General features: G+C 43.1%; 1 protein-coding gene across 4 annotated transcripts in view; it reads left to right on the top strand.

The window, feature by feature from the left end:
* The first annotated feature begins 2,584 nt into the window (after positions 1–2,584).
* Positions 2,585–19,326, top strand: part of th (tyrosine hydroxylase) — a 44,533-nt gene continuing 27,791 nt past the window's right edge. For 2 of the 4 annotated variants that reach the window (XM_078547858.1, XM_078547856.1), the window contains exons 1-3: positions 2,585–2,668; positions 5,162–5,374; positions 17,859–18,030. In XM_078547858.1, the coding sequence (XP_078403984.1) occupies positions 2,585–2,668; positions 5,162–5,374; positions 17,859–18,030 (469 nt within the window). Of the gene's footprint in view, positions 2,678–5,158; positions 5,375–17,858; positions 18,031–19,326 lie in introns of all 4 variants that reach the window. The other 2 variants (XM_078547857.1, XM_078547855.1) reach the window with 1 other exon arrangement.

Raw genomic sequence — 19,326 nt, 5'->3', positions numbered from 1 at the left:
CTCCAGAACGAGAGGGCACAGGATTAAAGTAATTAAGATTAATTAAGCAAGAGAAGCAAAAGTGATGAGGAAAAACTTCTTCACACAGCAAGTGGTTAACATCTGGAATACACTGCCTGAGAGTGTGGTGGAGTCTGGTTCTATCCAAGCATTCAAAGGGAAATTAGACCGTTATATGAAAAGGAAGAATGTGCAGGGTTACCAGGAGAAGGCGGGAGAGTGGCATCAAACAATTGCTCATTGGGAGAGCTGGTCGAATGCGCTGTAACGATTCTGTAACAGGGTAAGTGGTGGGGACAGGCGGGTTCCTTGATTCAAATGGCCTTTGCGCTTCCTGCAATCTCCTGTATTCGTATTTTGGATGCGATCTTTTTCCCGCTGGTGTGCCGTGCTCTCCTGTTTATTATGACAGCCTTTCCTCATGGACTAGTCTTCCTGGAGTGTTGCATCTAGTACTGTATGTGGACGAAGTTTAACCTTTTCAGAGCTTCAATGTCTGCAACTCAGAAACCGCAATATTTGGCGATGCTCGGAAGACGGGAGCAGATGCGATAGCCATTGCAGATAAATATAATTTCTGTTTTTGCCAGTACCCGCCCCATCACCTGATCCTCTTCAAACTATCGTGTGTATTGCAGCTGATAAAAAGTCAAAATTTCCTTCGCATGCACTTAACTCCAGTCATCACTTGACGTGCTCCCATCCACATGCTGCACTTAATGCAGTGTAAATTGGAATAATTTATAATCCTTTGAATTGTGTAATTTATGAAAAATGAGGCGGGAAGAGACCCCTTGCTCTATGCGATCTGACAACTTGTTGGTGCTAAACAAAGGCATGAAGTAAAATGTAAAAATTAGTTGGCTATGACATTAATTTCACTGTAACTCGAGTGTGTTATTGGGCACCAGCCTACCTCTTTACAATTTGAAGTGTTAGTTAATCCTTGCCGCGCATTTCTTCCTATGGTGGGATTGTTTTATTAAAAAAAACTTTCATTTGGGCTTCTTTAACCTCAAACCGGTATCTTTAGTTGTTTAAACGCAAAGGCTCACCCGGATCATTGGGTTTATTTCTCTCTGTGACATACGCATCTGTATTTTCAGTATTTATCATTTCTGATGCTGCACTGTAAACAGAAAAGGGGTTTCTGCAATGAGAACTCTCACACCTTTCTCAGGTTAGAAGAGGATTACTCTGAGTGTGTTATTGCTGGGACTTCCGATACAATTGTAAAGTTTGATAGCTGTTAGTTTAAAGTTTCTAATCGGGAGAACCTTAATTTTAAGAGATGCTTCAGGGTATCTTATTATTTGATCGTTCCAAGTCCTTTTTAACAAACGGCTGACTCACTATTCCGTAAGGTTACACGGCCCGAATTGTGTCTTTGTATTTTGCTTTGGTGTGGAGATAATTTTGTTAACCAGAAGTCCCAGAAAGTCTGGGGAACTATTGAATGACAGCTCGGACTCAAGTGGATTGTCAACAGGTGCAGCAAATGCTGACTGTCACTGGACTTGCCCTCCGCACAGTATGGAGCAGCTTCCTCCATGTTGTCCAGGGGCGAAATCGGTGGTAATGAGATGAGACTGGTCTGGTTTCCTGGGCAACTCGCATTTAAAGCTCCGGCTTTGTAGCCTCCCCTCTGCTTTTCCAAGTACGGACAGCTGACCTGCAAACCAATCTCTGCCCACCTCCACCAGCCCACCGTCAGCACGAAACACCTCAACTGAAATGATGGGGAATGGTCCCCACTCAAAGCCACTGACTTGGTGCGGGAATCTCGTCTTTTTGTCGGACAACACTACAACTAAGGGCAGATTGGAGAAACTGGTGAGGGGGGAGGGGGAGGTGTTCCCCTTAGAGTAGAAACGGTTGCAGAGGGGTTGGACCACGAATGGTTTGGATAAAGTCAGGGGAGGAACTGAATCCAGACAACCCGCTGTAAGCTGACGCAAAAGAACTGGAGGAAACATTTTGTTTTGATCTGGTCTGCGCTGCCTGAAAGGACGGCGCAAAAGATCCAACAATAACACTCTAAAGGGAATTATTATTTGAAGGGGAAATCATCCAGGGCTCGCGGGAAAAAAAGCAAGGGAAGTAGGAATCGTTGGACAGCTCTGTTGAAAAGCATAATCCTTCTGGGCTGTGTCCCTCCATAGTTCCAATGATCCTGAGGAATAACACACGGAGTGAAGGATAGAAGGATAAAATTAGATTAAGAGTGGAGGAACCAGACTCCTGGGCAGCATACAGATTGGCTGTGAAGAGCGATTGGCCCGAGTGACCTGTTTCCATGTCGCTGTCGTTCACATGGAGAAACTTCTCCAAGAAACTCTCCCGATTCACTTCCTTGCTTTGTGTGTGTGTGTGTGTGTGTGTGTGAAAGGGGCGGCGGATGGGGGTGGTGGGGAACAGATGTTCGACATTCAGAAATCCAATAACTGGACGCGATAGGGTGTCAGATAAGTAAATGAGAGCCGTTGACGTAAGGAAGAAGAGGCAGCTCCTGTATAAATAGGAGCGGAGGGGAAGCGGCTCCGGTCACAAGTTGGCGAACTTGCAGCCCCCCTTCAGTTCAATGATGCCCACTTCGAGTTCCTCGTCAGCCAAGGGGTTCCGCAGGGCAGTTTCGGAGTTGGATTCCAAACAAGTCGAGGCAGTGACGGTGAGATTCCTATCCCCACTCTCCCGCTTTCTTATTCTCTTGTTACAAATACTGATTGCATCCGGTCTCATCCTGGGATCAGTCTGCGCGCATTGCTTATATTCGCGTCTCCTTCCCCCGCCGTCTGTACACTCAGTGGATTTGTAGAGGTGAAAGATTTTATCCATGAAGTTTAGATATACAAAAAATAAGCAAATTCTCGAGAATTCGGCATCCTACCGGGTTAAACCATTCTGTGGGTTAAAAATATCTCGTCTTTTACCAAATTAAAAAGGTTAAACATTTATGGCAGTTATTCGTGTTCAATTCGAATTAAAGAGAATCACTACACATCCTGCAAACCTCACCTTGAACTGACAAGACCTGCTTGATCACGCAAATCTTTCTGTTGAAAGTTGACATGTAATTTTCACTGATAGAAACGGCCAATCTGAAACACCGCGCCCACAAGAGTGAAGGTGAAAGAGTGGGCAGGATTACCTGGAGTTTATTTTAACTCCGTGCCGTACGGAAATGATAACAGCGGCGCGGTCCACGGAAGCCCAGGACGCGGTCGCACCTCAAGTCAAATGACAGGGCAGAATCTATTCACATTGCTTTTAAACCTTTGGTGCTATTTTAACCTTCTGGTTAGAATACAGACAGGCGCAGTCTGAGCTATTCTATATAAAACCCAATGGGTGAAATAACATTTACTAAAGATATTGCGCACAGTTCCGAATTGTTACATCTATCAGGAAGGTCATTGACCTGAAACGTTAATTCTGTTTCTCTATCCACAGATGCAGTCGGACCTGGAACTGTTTCTAGTATTTTTTTGGTTTATTGTAGGGTCGGGTTTTAATCAGAGTGACTCGGTATAATGCTGAGCTTACTGTGAAGTTAGAACTTTTAGGATCTAACGGTGTTTTCTTTTTAAATAACGGAGTTAATTTCAAGTTAGAAGCATTTGGAGTTATTTTGGCACACCCAAGCGGTTAGTCCAGTGGCCGGGCAGTCGTCACCCAGCCAACTAGAAGCTGAAAGATATGCATTTTCTCTTTGGGATTATGTATTTGCTTCTTCATATAGTTTTGGAAGATGATGGTTTCTCTTTGTGTAATCCAATGGGCGCCGGAGACACACCACCTCCAACACACACTACCCCAGCCCCTCCCTTCCTAACTCATTTATCTCATTGAAGAACTCGGGCTGCCCACTGGCAATGGGTCCAGTTCAACAGATAATGCGATTCCAAAAAAAAAAACAAATAGGACATGGAGAGCGTAAAGCTTTCAATTTAACATGGAAGTTCCTGAGGTTTTGTTCAAACCAGCCCCTTCTCGCCGCTCTCCACGATGTGCTGCTGAACAGTAGCATCAACCCTTTGCCCATTGCTCAGTGCAATGTAGTGGGTAGTGCCCACTGACTGTGGTCTGAGTCTGTGTTTAAATACAAGGCCCACCGTACAGCTTCTTAATCCTATTCCGATACCCAATGTTACGGGAACGGAACATGACATCGGTGCAAGATCTTATTCCATTTTGTATAAGAATGATTCCATGATTTTATTTTGAATCACAAACCAAAAAGGGAAACATCTACACTCCCCACACCCCCGCGTCTAGAAATCACCATCGATCACTCAGTTTATCTTTAACCAACACGACCCCTTCGCTGTACGTGGCTGTTACTCGTAAGTAATTCACGATTAGCAATCTGAAATAAAAATAGCAAATGTTAGAAACACTCAACAGGTCGGGCAACAGATGTGGGGAAACACGGTGAAGGTTTCACATCGGTCGGTTTATCTGACCCGCCCTTCAATCTCTTCATTCAGTGTCTGTTCTCTCACCTGGCTCACACAGTGATTCCTCTGTCTTTCACGGATCCCCTGGTTGATTTTGTTTGTGTATCTGTGTCCGTGTGATCTCTATCAGTGTTTCCCCACTTATCACTTTCTTACTCTGAAATCTCTCTCTCTCTGATCCTCTCTCTAACTCACTTTCATATTCCTTTGCTGTATCTCTTTTTCTTTAATTGCTCTATTTTCATTCTGTTCGTTGTCTCTTTGATTTCTGTTTGCCTTTGACTTGACACTGTAATCCCTGCCTCTCCCCTCTCTTTCTACTCCTGCTCCCCTTTCTCTCTGATATCACCTCCTTCTTTGGCACTGTTGTATCTCTGATCCTTTTTCGTTTCTCTCTTTGTGTAGCTTTCTTCTCTCGCTCTCTATCTCTCTCTATTTTATTCTCTATTTTGCACAGTGATTTTATTCTCACTATTCGTTCTTCTCTTTGATTCTCATTCGGATTCCTCTTTTCCTCTGATTGTGCGTATATATATATATATATATATATGTGTGTATATTTCCCCCGCTGATCCTCTTATTCCTGCCTTTCGCCCTCTGAGTCTGGATCCTACACCCCATCCCCTCTATGATTCCTTTTAGACTGGACTCTGTCCAGCTGGCTTCAATCTGACCCTGTTTCATGTTTGTTTGCCGGTTGACAGTCCCCCCACTTCATCGGGCGCAGACAGTCGCTGATCGAAGATGCTCGGAAGGAGAGAGAAGCCGCCGCCGCTGCCGCTGCTGCCGCCGAGTCGGCGGATCCCGGGGAGCAACTGGTCTTCGAGGAGAAGGATGGCAGGGCCATGGTCAACTTATTCTTTACTCTCCGCTGCACCAAGAACTCTTCACTCTCCCGCATCCTCAAAGTGTTTGAGGTAATTCATGCCCCAGATTGACCATTGTGTGCAATGAATGAACCAGAAAAACACGGTTGATATCAGGTATGACTTAAACGCTTAAATTGCCCAGGCTGGGGCTCGAGTGAACCCGAGATCGCAGTCTCCTAAACTCTTAAACCATTACCCAGAAGCTGAGGCGGGAAACTGAAAGATACAATAGTACTCTGGTTTCAGCTCTGATACCTGTACTGAGCACCTGAGTGAAAGGCTCGCCGCTGTCTTCACGCAGCGGGCTGCAGTTCCCCACATGCCCGGGTGGTGGCGACTCTACAGGCAAAAGGCTGACTTGGAAAGAGCGGGAAAGTCTTCCGAATGATCAGGGGGTCGGCGCTGCGGGAGTTTGTGGCGCTCTTGCAGTAACTCAGTCGATTTTGCTCGAAGTCGGGTTTGTTTGTGCATAATATTCCCAAACACAACAACAATCTGCTGTTGTGATCAAAATGAAGAAAGTGCCGGTGAGATAGCTCACCTTCCGTTAAAAACACTGAGAAGTCCGCTGAGAAAGTTCCCCAAGGATTGGGCATTTTTAAGAGGTGTGTTTACGGTGCTCACTCCGGCTGGCGGAGGGTTAGTCTCTCAATGTTGCTTCAGTCACATGTCGCCCCGGCTGTTTTGGAGTTAATGTTCTCCAGGCCTCCGGGTGGTCGGAGACCGGACATACCCCTCGATGCCCTTGGAAGTCCCAACGCAATGGGAATTTCCTGGGAAGTTTGAACTTCCAGTGGGCAATTCCCCGGCTCCCTCGACCCTCGGAAAAAATCTACAACTTTGAGTTAGAGTCGGAGACTTAGGACAGTTTGGACATACTTACCTGGATAGATACCCAGGGAATGTTAGACACAAAAATCGTAGTCGAACTCTTGGATAAGTGCTGAACTGAACCCCCCTCCCATCCCTCATACTGACCCCACCCCCGACTAAACCCTGATCCCTGACTCACCCCTGACTTCCCAACTGCCTCCTCACCCCTGACTCTCCAACTCCCTCAGCCCCAACCTGACTACCCCTCCTGACCTGACCCTACTACCCCGAACCACCTACCTACTCAGCCACCTGCTGCCCTACCTATTTCACCCACTTACCCAACTCACCTACCTGCCACCTTGCCATCCTACCCACTTGCCACCTTATCCTCTTACCCACTTATCTCACCCAGCCTACCCCTCATCCACCCTACCCACTTACCTCACCCACTCTACCCGCCTTTGCTCCGTAGCTTTTCAAAGAAGCTTTGGGACATATAAACTCTTTACATACTGGAATACAGCAGCTAATGCTATAAAAAGGGGGTGTAGTGCCTGCACGGATTCTCCCCACTGCCCCTCCGAGCATTGCTCCACTGAGTCAGCTCCACAGGATCCTCCATCGGAAGATTGGCCAGAAAAATTGGAGGAAGGTAAATGTGTACTTTTTTGTCTGATCAGGGTTGGAAATAGGGTTTTCGATCCTGATTGGAAGAGCTGGGCCATCATCTTTGAACCCATAAATGTTGTGGGAATGGACTGGCAAAAAAGTTCAGCCGTGGAACTGGCTTACTGAGATAAAGTCAGAACAAGTTTATTAAGTTCTGAGGTAAGCAATAGCAATAAACTCAGGTTGTAATTTACAGCCCAATGGGTGGGGGGGTGGGGGCATATGCTCCCCACATTAAGACTGGATGGGGAGCTCATGATGACTTCTCTTGCAGCTTTTGGTCTTCAGGCTCTTCTTCTCTGTTCCCCTCTCTCCATCTCCCATGTCTTGTTTGTTCTTATCTTGGTTTCTAGTTTTCTTCACTGTGCTAATCTGATCAGGAGGCACTCATTTATCTTATCCAATTAACCCCGCCCTCACCCCAATCACCTTCAACCTTATGTTCGACCATATTTTCTTCGACCAAGCAGGTATCTCTCGTGTGAGCATGGTATCATCACATAATACTTTACACATCCATCTTTTGTTCGACTGTCTCTTATCTCAAGGCTCCAAGGTTTATCTTTTAGATGGGCCTAGATATTCCAATCCTGTGTTTTTACATGCACAAGCAATTCCCACACAGTTTCAAAGTGTCTGCTTTTTACTGCAAGTAAGCTTTTTAAATAAAACTTTTTATATGATTTTCCCATGGTCCTATTACCTTGGCATCTTTTCTACACTGTGACCTATTTCTAAGTTTTCCCACTTTACTATACCACCAAGCCAAGTTCCTAATAGAGTTAGATGCTAGTTTTTAATAATAAAGTTAGATTTTAACAAAGAGCATTCTGGTTAGCAATAGTTTTATACAAAGGTGTGAGTACTTTAAGTGTAACACTGAGCTGCAGCACAATACTGCACAGCCATAATCTAACTTCAGAATCAGATCATAATGTTACTCTGGAATACAGCAGTACTAGGGAGGACTTCTCATGAACTCGGCACCCAGTGCAGTCTAACTATAATACAGTGTCAAGCTAGATTTACAAAGTGGGCAAGTGTCATAAAGTTTGGCCTTAATGATTTGACAGAACCTGTATCAATTCCCATCTATGCTTTCAGGAGATTTCAATTTTACCTGTTGGGAGTTAAGTCTGGAGTTCTCTCATGACACTTGCAATGAGTTGTTTAGCCAAGGGTAGCCTGCTGTATAAAATTGGGTTTGCTCCTTCTAAATTGTACTTTGCAGCCTCAGCTTTAAATCTTCAATTTGTGCAAGAGGTATCTGATTCAACTCCACACTTGTAAGGCGGGTGGTTATTCCTTAGTTATGTTGATTGCATCTCTATGTGTAACAAATAGTTGCTTAGGTGTTATCATCAATGTTAGGAGGGGCGGAGTGGGGGAGGAGGCTTTAGAAATTGGATGATTTTGCTCCTGTTTTACAGAAGTAGTGGAGTTCAACTTTTAGATCAATGTTCTGTGCCCCAAAGATGCCTATCAGTGCAGTATTGAGCCTGGGATGAAAAGAAATCCAGATGCATTTTTTCCTGGATCTTTTCACAAGTTTGCAAGTAATTTTGGCTTGAATGTTTTTCGGGCATCTATGGGGCACAGGACTTTGGTCCAAAAATTATGCCCCATTACATCTGCACAATGGGAGCAATTCCTACCCCATCTATCTCTAAACTGATGATAACATCTAAGCAAATACTTGCTAGTTTATGCATTGTAAATTATCAATTTAGTTTTTACCATATTTCTGCTTCACAGAATGATTTTATAATTACAAGTATACCTGCTCAGTAGTATGTCCTAAACTAAGTGGACAAGTGTTGTGGATTTTTCTGCTGGCCAGGTTCCCAGGAGATATAATTGGGAACCCTACAAGCCTTGCAATAAACATGTTACAGTGGTCAGCATTCATTATTACACCTGAGCTACAGAAAAAAACAGTGCATCAAACAGTGAATAAGCAGTTTTCAGGCATTCTGCTCCATAATCCTGACCGATATCGGATGCGGTAAGGTCTGAAGGAAAATGCGGGTAACGAGGTGTACCACCACCTCATTGCCCAATCCGTATTTCTCTCTCCCACTCTCACAGTGATCACCACCCATCCCTTTTTCCTCACCTGCTGCATTTAATTGGTCATAGGGGGAGGACAGGGCAGACAACTTTAGCAGATTTTCCTGTGTTATTGCCACTTCCATGGACCAAGGTGGTGACTGCCTCCAAGAGCAGTGCTGCATTAACTTAGTGAAGGGGATAGGTCTTCCAGCAGCTTCATCTCCCTACAGTTTGGTCCCAACAGATATTTACAGAAGGCCTCAATCTCATCCAGGAACTACAATGGGACCTCCTTCAATCTTCATGATGAGGCAATATCCTTATTTTTGAATTAATATTTATATTTTTCCCCTCTTTTCTCCCTCAAGACACATTCTATTTTCTGACAATTGACCATCTGTTAGCACGATCTTTAGGTGACGGGTGATGTGTGCAGCAAGATCCTTATTAATCTAACTTCTTATTAATACACTAGCATTTACCCTGACATCAGATTTAAGCACATTAGTTCACTGTGTGGAAATTGTGGGTGCATTACTCTACAGCACAGTAGAAAAGAGCATCAGTACATGATTTTCGCAGTCTATGCTGAGTTAGTTGATTTCATCTGGGACAGTCTTCAAGGGTTACAGTTGGTCTCAGAAACTCACGGATTGAGGAGTGAAATGGCGTCCATTGTTCTGCTCCCTATGCAGCAACTGCTGCTGGAGGAGCACATGAATGAACATTAATTGAGGCTGTATTGAGGTGCCCCTGTCAATAGAAGAACTTGTTAGCACTAATTTTTTAGGATGAAACATGAGTAGTGGCTACTTGAATGATGTGCAGGAGTGTACTCAGTAACAATGGAAGCGTACCTCAGCAACAGTCATTGGAAGAATATTTAACTTTGGACAATAGCCAAACAATTCCAGTACTAACTGATTGGGTCAAAGCTCTACAGTCCTACCACATCATGACTGGTGGTGGACAATTAAATAACTAACTGAATTCACAGATATCCCCATCCTCAATGATGGGGGGCCCTGGCAGATCAGTGCAAAAGACAAGGCTGAAGCATTTGCAACCACTTTCAGGCAAAAGTACCAAGTGGATGATCCATATCCGCCTCCTCCGGAGGTCCCCAACATCACATCTGTCAGTCTTCTGACAATTCAGTTCACTCGACATGATATCAAGAAACGCTGAAGGCACTGGAAACAGCAAAGGCTAAGGACCCTGACAACATCCCACCTGTAGTACTAAAGACTTGTGCTCCAGAACTAGCTACGTCCCTAGCCAAGCTGTTTCAGTAGAGCTACAATATTGGCATCTAACCAACAATGTGGAAAATTGTCCAAGTACGTCCTGTCCACAAAAATCAGGACAAATCAATCTGGCCAATTACTATCCCAGTCTACTCTCCATCATCAGCAATGTGATGGAAGATGTCATCGACAGTGTTATCAAGTATTACTCATTAATAGCCTGCTCACTGATGCTCAGTTTGGGTTCTGCCAGGGCCGCTCAGTTCCTGACTTCATTACAGCCTTGGTCCAAACATGGACAAAATAGCTGAGCTCCAGAGGTGAGGTGAGAGTGACTACCCTTGACATCAAGGCAGCATTTGACTGAGCGTTGCATCAAGGAACCCTGGTAAAATTGAACTCAATGAGAATCTGAGGGACAATTGTCCACTGGTTGGAGTCATACCTAGCACAAAGGAAGAAGGTTGTGATTGTTGGAAGCCAATCATTTCAGCCCCAGGACATAATTGTTCCCATCCCAACCATCTTCGACTGCTTTATCTCTGATCTTCTCTCTATGTTCAGTACCATTCGCAACTCCAGAGGTACTGAAGCAGTCCATGCCTAAATGTAGCAAGACTTGGACAACACTCAGGCTTGGGCTGTTAAGTGGCAAGTAACACTTGCACAACAAAAGAGCCAGGCAATGACCATCTCCAATATGAGAGAATCTTACCATCTCCTCTTGACGTTCAGTGGTGTTACCATTGCTGATTCTGCTACCATCGACAACTTGGGGTTTAACATTGACCAAAAACTGAACTGGACCAGCTGCAAGAGCAGGTTAGATGCTGGGAATTCTACAGGATGTAACTCATCTCCTGACTTCCCAAAGCTTGTCCACTATCTACAAGGCACAAGTCAGGAGTATGTCGGAATACTCTCCAGTTGCCTGGATGAATGGAGCTCCAACAAAATTCAAGAATTTCCATCTAGGACAAAGCCGTCTGCTGGACTGTCTTCCCATCCACTACCGTAAACATTCAGATCACTGATACTCAGTGGCAGCAGTGTGTACCATCTACCAGATGCACTTCAGCAACTTGCAAAGGCTCCTTCGACAGACCTTGCAAACCAGTGACTTTTACCGATTTATAGGACCAAAGCAGCAAATGCATGGGAACACCGCCACCTGCAAGTTCCCCTTCAAGTCATTCAATATCCTGACTTGGAAATATATCGCCGTTCCTTCACTGTCGCTGGGTCAAAATTCTGGAACACCCTCCCACTAGCAATGTGGATGTACTACACCACATGGAATGAAGTGGTTCAAGCCCTTAATATCACTATAACACAAGGCAAGGAGGCTGGCCCGAAGAGCTATCGCAGCTGGTACGGAGATTGAACTTGCACTGTTGTCATTAGTCTGCACCACATTCTGGCCACCTAAGCTAACTGACCCTTTTTAAGGTATCACTCCTTCAAAATTGCTTCCTAACATCTTCACAAGAGGTTTGAGCTTCTTTCCTAATCATAGTGGAAATGGTCCTGCCATGAGAAAGATAAATAAGTGCTGGATTTCTTCAAGGCAGGTAAAGGAAGGATTATCTATCCTGATCAATCACCGTATCTTTGGCGAAAAGCCCAGATAGATAAACAAAACCCTCTGCCAAAATTACAATGGCCATTTGGGAGAACCACGGGAGGAATTTCCAGCCAAAGATTCTGTGGAAGGGTTTGCTTTGCAACAGTGCACTACTTTGGGACTGAGAACCATAAAGTGATAGGCTGTACTGCATAATCTAGCCAAAGGTGTAAAAAATAGAAGTGAATTAGGAAGCCAAGCTGGGCTTTTAAAGTCAACAAATGATTACAAGGGGAAGGGTAGATTGATGGTCCTATAGTTTAAAGGTCTTGGGGCATAATAGATTGGAGTAAGAATCACTACAGTGAGTCTTCATTTAGACATCGTGAGGATGCAGGCAGGAAGGAGAGTGTGCATTTCTAAGAAAATAAAAGTTATAAAAAGCCAGACCTGTGTGCAGATGCACTGACGGTGATACACTGTTTCACATTAGAGTAATTGGCTTAAGAATGGATCAGAGATCTGCAGCCCCACATGAGTGATATGTGAGGTTGCAGCATTCATTTCAAGGCCCCTTCTGGCAAAACAAATAAATTGTTAAAAGAGATTCAGGTATAATAGTATTTGTATGCTAAAGTACAGCCTCTGGGGATATAGCCAGAAACCAGCCTTACATTATTGTAGTCACACAGAAGGATAATTTAATATTCAATGTCAGGTTTTTTTCCCCATCTAAATTGATTGAACAAGCGACTTTAACAAGGGTGGGTTGCTGAATACCAAACATACAGAAATAGAATTGAGATATGGCATCACATTTTGTCGATTATGTCAATATGTGAATTTACAACTTGTTTTTCCCGATGTTGTAGATGAATTGAGGGGATTCAAGTAATTGAAGTCAGTTATAGTTTTAGTACGTTTTTCCCTGATTAACTGCCTGTGCTTAGTTGGATAAATAGCCCATTGGCACTCAGTTCAGGGGTATGTGGTCCCCTTTGATTGAGGTGCATTTCTGAAGGGGACTTCCACTCAGCATAGAGATGTATCTTTGACCCCAGCTGAAGATTTGACCTCAGAGGCTATTCACACTATTGAGATGCGTTCTGAGGAATTCACCACTGGGGGGGTGGGTGAGGGAGTCTTTCAGGGTGGTGATTACAGATCATTCATTTTCAAAACAACTTACTGCTTCATTTTCAATCTGTGCAAGGCAGCATACTGAAAATGCTTGCACAGGCTTTGATTCCCCCAAACATGTTCTTCAGCCCCTCCGCTGAACTCAGAATGCTGCATCCGATCCATAATGTCGCTTTCTGTGTCACCACTCCCGGTCAGCAGAAAATGGGGGGTGTAGGTTGGAAGGGTTGGGGTGAATACTGTGCACAGAAGCAGAGGCAATGCACAGTATTTATCTCAGCAAATATCTGTCCATCCTTGCCCCAGTTCACCCAAAAAAAAATCAGCAGAAGGGGACTGTAAAATCCAGAACTCATTGTCTAGCCTTTTATAAAGAGAATGGCTATTTGGGTAAAGTGCCACAACATTGTTCATGCCCATGGAGCCATTTTAGGAATAGGTGTCATGGACAAAAACTTGGCAAAAAAGTGGTGGAAATGTTGTAAATTTCAAACCATTTAAAATCAACAAGGGAACCCTCTACCCTGTCTGTATGTTCATAAAATAGAGTATCCATTCAAGATAGTGAAGCATTTGCCAAACCATCTTTACAACGGCAATAAAAATGAGATACTGTGAATACTGGAAAAAAATAGAAAGTGGATTAGTCAGCATCTGGAACAATGCATGTTAACCCACTTTACAAAGGTGTAGCTTTAGTATATTTATACAAATGTTTAAGAATAAAATATAAAACCTCAGGTAGCTGCAAATGATTTGAAGACATTTCAGCCAAAGCTTTCAACGGCACATATAACAACTTCATCTTCGCATTCTCACCCAGCAACAATTTAACCTCAGTATCAATAGCAGCAGAATCCCAAAACTGAACTTATAGGTTTCTGATCGCTCCCAGATTCTTGTTTTTTTAATAAAATTAAATGATCACAGTTAAGAAAGGATATACTTGCATTGGAGGCGCTACAGCGAAGGTTCACTAGATTGGTCCCTGGGATGAGGTGATTGTCCTAAGATGAGAAGCTGAGTAAAATGGGCTTGTGTTCTCAGGAGTTTAAAAGAATGAGAGGTGATCTCATTGAAACATACAAAATTCTGAAGGGTAAAAGCAAAATACTGTGGATGTTGGAAATCTGAAATAAAAACAGAAAATGCTGGTAAAACTCAGCAGGTCTGACAGTATCTGTGGAGAGAGAAACAGAGTTAATGTTTCGAGTCTGTATGACCTTTCCTCAAAGCTCTGAAGAAGGGTCCATACAGACTCGACACATTAACTCTGTTTCTCTCTCCACAGATGCTGTCAGACCTGAAAAATTCTGGAGGGGCTTGATAGGATGGATGCTGAGAGATTGTTTCCTTTGGTTGGGGATTTCAAAACACGGGGGGCACATTCTCAGGATAAGGGACCAATCGTTTAGGACTGAGATGATACTTCAGTCAAAGAGTTGTGAATATTTGGAATTCTCTACTCCAGAGGTTGTGGATGCTCCATCGTTGAATATATTTAAGGCTGGGATAGACAGATTTTTGGTCTGTCAGGAATTAAGGGTTATGGGGAGCAGGTGGGAAAATGGAGTTGAAGCCCAAGATCAGGCACAATCGTATTGAATGGTGGAATAGGTTTGATGGGCCGTGTGGTCTACTCCTGCTCCTTTTTCTTGTGTTCTTATATCACTTTCTTAGAATCAATGAGGTGAAAGCAGTGAATGTAGTATATTTGAATTTCCGAGGGTATTCAGCAAGCTGTCACAAGAGTTTGTTATACAAGGTTAGGGTTTATGGGTTTGGGGGTAATATGTTGACATAGATTGAGGATTGGTTAACTGGCAGAAAATAGGGAGTACCCCAGAGAGCTATGAATACTCAGTCAATGAGGTTATTCAATCTGAGATCCATAGATTTTTGGGGTGGAATTTTATGCTGGTGGGATTTTATGGTCCCGCCAAAGTCAATGGACTTTTGGACAGCTTGCCACATTTTACAGCCCCACCCCCAATATGACAGGGCTGTAAAATTCTGTCCATGGATATTTGGGGAATCAAGGAGTATGGGGGTAGGTTGGGAAAGTGGGGTTATGTAAAATTTCAGTCATGATCTTATTGAATGGCAGAGCAGTCTCAGTGGTTGTGTGTCCTACTCCTACTCCTGTTTCTTGCAATCTTAGGTTTATGGAACATGAACTGAGCAACATGATTATGTGAAAACAAGATAACATAAGAGAAACAGTCTTAAAACTGATTATGATGTTTGACCTATTATAATGTTTGATCTTAAGTGCTGAAGCAGTGCAAACTTTTCAAATATAGTTTATTGGGCTTCTGTTTTTCTGTGTACAAAGTACATTATTATGCAGTTGATAAATGGTGTCTGGAAGTCCCATAAGAACCTGTAATGCACTAAAGTGCTTCTTAAGGTTTTGCTGGTTTATGGTATGGTGTTTAAACATACCACATAATGCTTCAGAGCCCGTAAAACTCCACAATATTTGCTGCACTGGCTAATTTCAGCCAGGACAACACAATGGCCTCAGCAGCCCGAGGGGAGAGGAAGAAACCCAACTCTTGATCATGGGTGAATAACCCCCACTGGAAAGTGCACATGACTGAATGGCAGGTGAGGGCAGGATTGGATCAGCCACAATGCTCCTTGGGATCAAATAGTTCTCACATGAAAAACAACCACAATTTTAGGACACCAGCAGGTGACCAACACCCACAGTTCTTTTGATAATGGAGGGTGAACACTAGTGACGGCAAAACCCTTGCATTGAGCACATTGACATTGGTAATCCTGTGGCATTGGTGTTACCATGACCATCTTGACTGGTTAGTGATCAGTGATAGTGGCTGTCAGCAAAAGCAATATTGATTCAAATCCTGAGCAGATCCACCCTTTCAGCTACAGAATCTATATCCCAGATACATATCCCAGAGTGATTTGTAAGTTATAATTGCATTTCAGGATTCAGGCACTGGCTCTAAACTTATAAAACTTTGCTGCAGTGCAATCAGATGTCTTCCAGACATCTCACTGAGAATACTGGCTTCTGTATATTGTGCTTTACCTGTCAATATATAGTATTCATCACAATGCTATGCTAAACGCAAGGGTTTTAAAAAAACACTTCTAAAGAATCACCAAAAGCATATTTCGCCTCCATCCATTTACCCATCAAAACATTTTACCTGACTCATTTTGTCCATCATATCACACTGCCAGTGCCGCACTTGTGATGTCACATTCAATTGATTGGAGCAAATTACAACTATCAGTTGTGGCTCAGATGTAGCACTCGTGTCTTTGAGTCAGAGGGTTGCGGATTTAAGTCCCACTTAAGCACAAGATCTATGCTAACATTTGGATGAGATGTTAAGAGACTTCATTTGCCTTTCAGGCAGGTGTAAAAGATCCCATGACTCTATTCAAAGAAGAGGAAAGGAGTTCTCACAGTGTCTTGGCCAATATTTGTCCTTCAATCAATGTCACTAAAAAGCAGATTATCTAGTCATTGTTGTTTTTGGTACCTTGCTGGGTGTTTCAAAGTACTTCATTGTACCCACACAACCTCAGCCACACAGAATATCCTGCAAAAGGAATGCCTACCTATCTATAGCATGAAAACATTACCTATGTCTGTCACATGTTGTCTCATGTAAATTCCTGCATCACAATTGGAAAACCTACAAAAAACTCAAAGGTTGACGTTTTGAAGTAAAAATGCTCCAGGAACAGAGCTTACAGAGCTACAATTTCCACAGGTCTTCTTACATGTAAAGGCCAAGTTCCGGTCTCCATTCTGCATAGTAATTGACCATTGAATTATACCATTTCGGTGTGTACTTAACAGAAATACACTTTGTAGTCTAAAAGGGATGCACAACTATACTAGCAGAAGAATAATACATTGTGCATTAGATTGGTCATTCACAGAATGTGGGTGTCACTTACAAGGCCAACCTTTCTTGCCCTTCGCTAACTGCACTTAAGACAATTGAGTGGCTTGCTTGGCCATTTAAAGCCCGGCATACTGCTAAGTCTGCTGGAGTCACATATAGGCCAGATTGGGTAAAGGTGGCAGATTTCCTTCCCTAAAGGACATTAGTGAGCCAGATGGGCTTTTACAAGTGCTATTACTTCATGCTGACCTCAAAATCGAAACCCATCGTGTAACACTCCTATACTTATAACATAGCATATTATTTGATCATGAGCGATATCATAGGAGAGTCACTAATTTGAAAATTAAAGAGATTTGTTGAGATAATCCACAGTGATATAAATTGAAAATCCATCAAAATAGTTTAAAAAACAGCTATATTTGAGAAAAAGTTTGCATACTTTCACAAAAATGTTTCTTGACAAGTCTGTTCGTGTTCAGATCACTTTTGACTTTGCTGTTGATGAGACCAGTTATGGAGTATTCTGTGAAGTTTTGCTCACCCTACCTTCAGAAAAGATATAGATCCATCAGTAAGGTTCAGAGAAGAATGACCCGGGTGATTCCAGGTTTTGGGAACTAATTTATGAAGAAAGGCTTAAGTCACTGTGGAAAAGACTGAAAACACATTATACAGGTCTCCAGTTGAATGAAAGGCATCAGGATGGTGTAAAAACTACATACCTGGGACAATAAACCTAGGACTAGAGGACAACAATATAAAACCTACAAACCTCAGGCAAGGTTAGAGGTTAAAAAATAATCTTTAATATTGGATATGTGGACCAAGCTCCCAGACAGTGTTGCTGAACAGGGTCAATTTGGAGTACCTTTAAGAGGCAGCTGGACTGACCTATGCAGGGTATGGGATCAATGGTTATAGAGATATCATCACTGTTTACTTTCAGATGAATTTTGGAAGGAACTCTGTGTTACCTAAGGTAGGAGAGTAGTGTGAAGAAGAGTCTGAAATAGAATAAGCTGACATGGGATCTGGATGGATTAGGTTCAATATGCAAAGTAACCTTTTCTTATTCTGGGTTTTCTAATGTAATTATGGGATATTATTCTGTTTGTTTAAATATGATTTTTCCTCATTCTTTTATATAGACTTTCGAAGCTAAGATACACCACATTGAAACAAGGTCGTCCAGGAAATCTAAAGATAAAGAAGTATTAGAATTCTTCATCCGTTGTGAAACAAACAGTTCAGATATCAGCACCTTGGTCAGTTCCTTGAAAAGAGTTGCTGAAGATGTAAAAACAACAAAAGAAGAGAAATGTAAGAATGATAACCTTTCACTCTATCTGACCATTGTGCGTTTTCTCTTCAGCAGTTCAACCCCACTACTTTTAGTCTTCAGTGAATAGAATCGACCATTACCCAGTCATGCTCTATACTGAGCCCATTTCTTTGTGCATCTTCATTCAATTTTCCTGCATCCTCCACAATTTCCTCCTCTGCTGAAGGAGTTGTTTCATGCTGGCATACAGTTCCATGGTTATTGACTGCCCCAGGACACTTTCCCATTTGGCTATTGTGAGACTTAACAGTTGGTATCGTAGCTGAGTCCAATCAAATCCAACAGGATATTGCGGGGGAAGGGGTGGGTGTGGCAACAGGATATCAGTCATGAGCAGGAACCCTGGGTGATTTTTTCTACCCTTCCGAGCTGAAAGTGGCTGTGAACCTTGACTGTTGTTCCAGGTGAGATCAGCTAACTCAGCAGAGACCAGGGATTAATCCAGACCTTTATGACCCTCAGGACTCGGTACCAACAACATGCATTTATATGATACCTTTAATGTTGCAAAATCCCCCAAGGCACCTCACAGGGGAGTAATCCATCAGCATTTACACCAACCCACATAAGGAGATATTAGGATGGATGACCTGGTCACAGAAATAGGTCTTAAGGAGAGTCCTAAAGGAGGAATGAGAGGTGGAGAGGTTTAGAGAGGGAATTCCAGAGCTTACATCTAAGCAGCTAAAAGCATGACTGCCAGTGGGGGAGTGACTAAAATTGGGAAAACGCAAGAGGCCAGAATTAAAGCAGCTCAGATATCTCAGAGTGATGTGTGGCAGGAGGAAATTACAGTGACAGGGAGAGCACAAGGAAAACAAGGAGGAGAATTTTAAAATAAAGGCAGTGCTGTTCTGGGAGCCAATATAGGTCAGCAGGGACAGAGCTGATGGTTGAACAGGAGTTGGTGCAAGTTAGGATATGGGTAGCAGACTTGAATGAGCTCGAGTTTATGGAGGGTGGTAAATGGAAGGCCAGCCTGGAGTGAATTGGAAGAGTCAAGACTAGAGGCAACAAAGACATGGCTGAGGGTTTCAGTAAAGGATGAGCTGAAGCAAAGGCAGTGATGGATGATTTTATAGAGGTGGATGTAAATGGCTTAGGTGATGGACATGAGGTTGGAAGGTCATTTCAGTGTCAACTAGGGTGCCAAGTCTGATCACATAAGGTGCTTTATTTCTCTCACCAAGCCATCAGTAGAACTCTCACATTTGTTTAAAAACAATCCAACTGTGCACCTGTGGAACTACATTCCAGCTTGAATCACCACCTTC

Source organism: Cetorhinus maximus, chromosome 9 (genome assembly GCF_964194155.1).
Source record: "Cetorhinus maximus chromosome 9, sCetMax3.hap1.1, whole genome shotgun sequence".
Taxonomy (NCBI): domain Eukaryota; kingdom Metazoa; phylum Chordata; class Chondrichthyes; order Lamniformes; family Cetorhinidae; genus Cetorhinus; species Cetorhinus maximus.
This window is presented reverse-complemented; position numbering and strand designations above follow the sequence as displayed.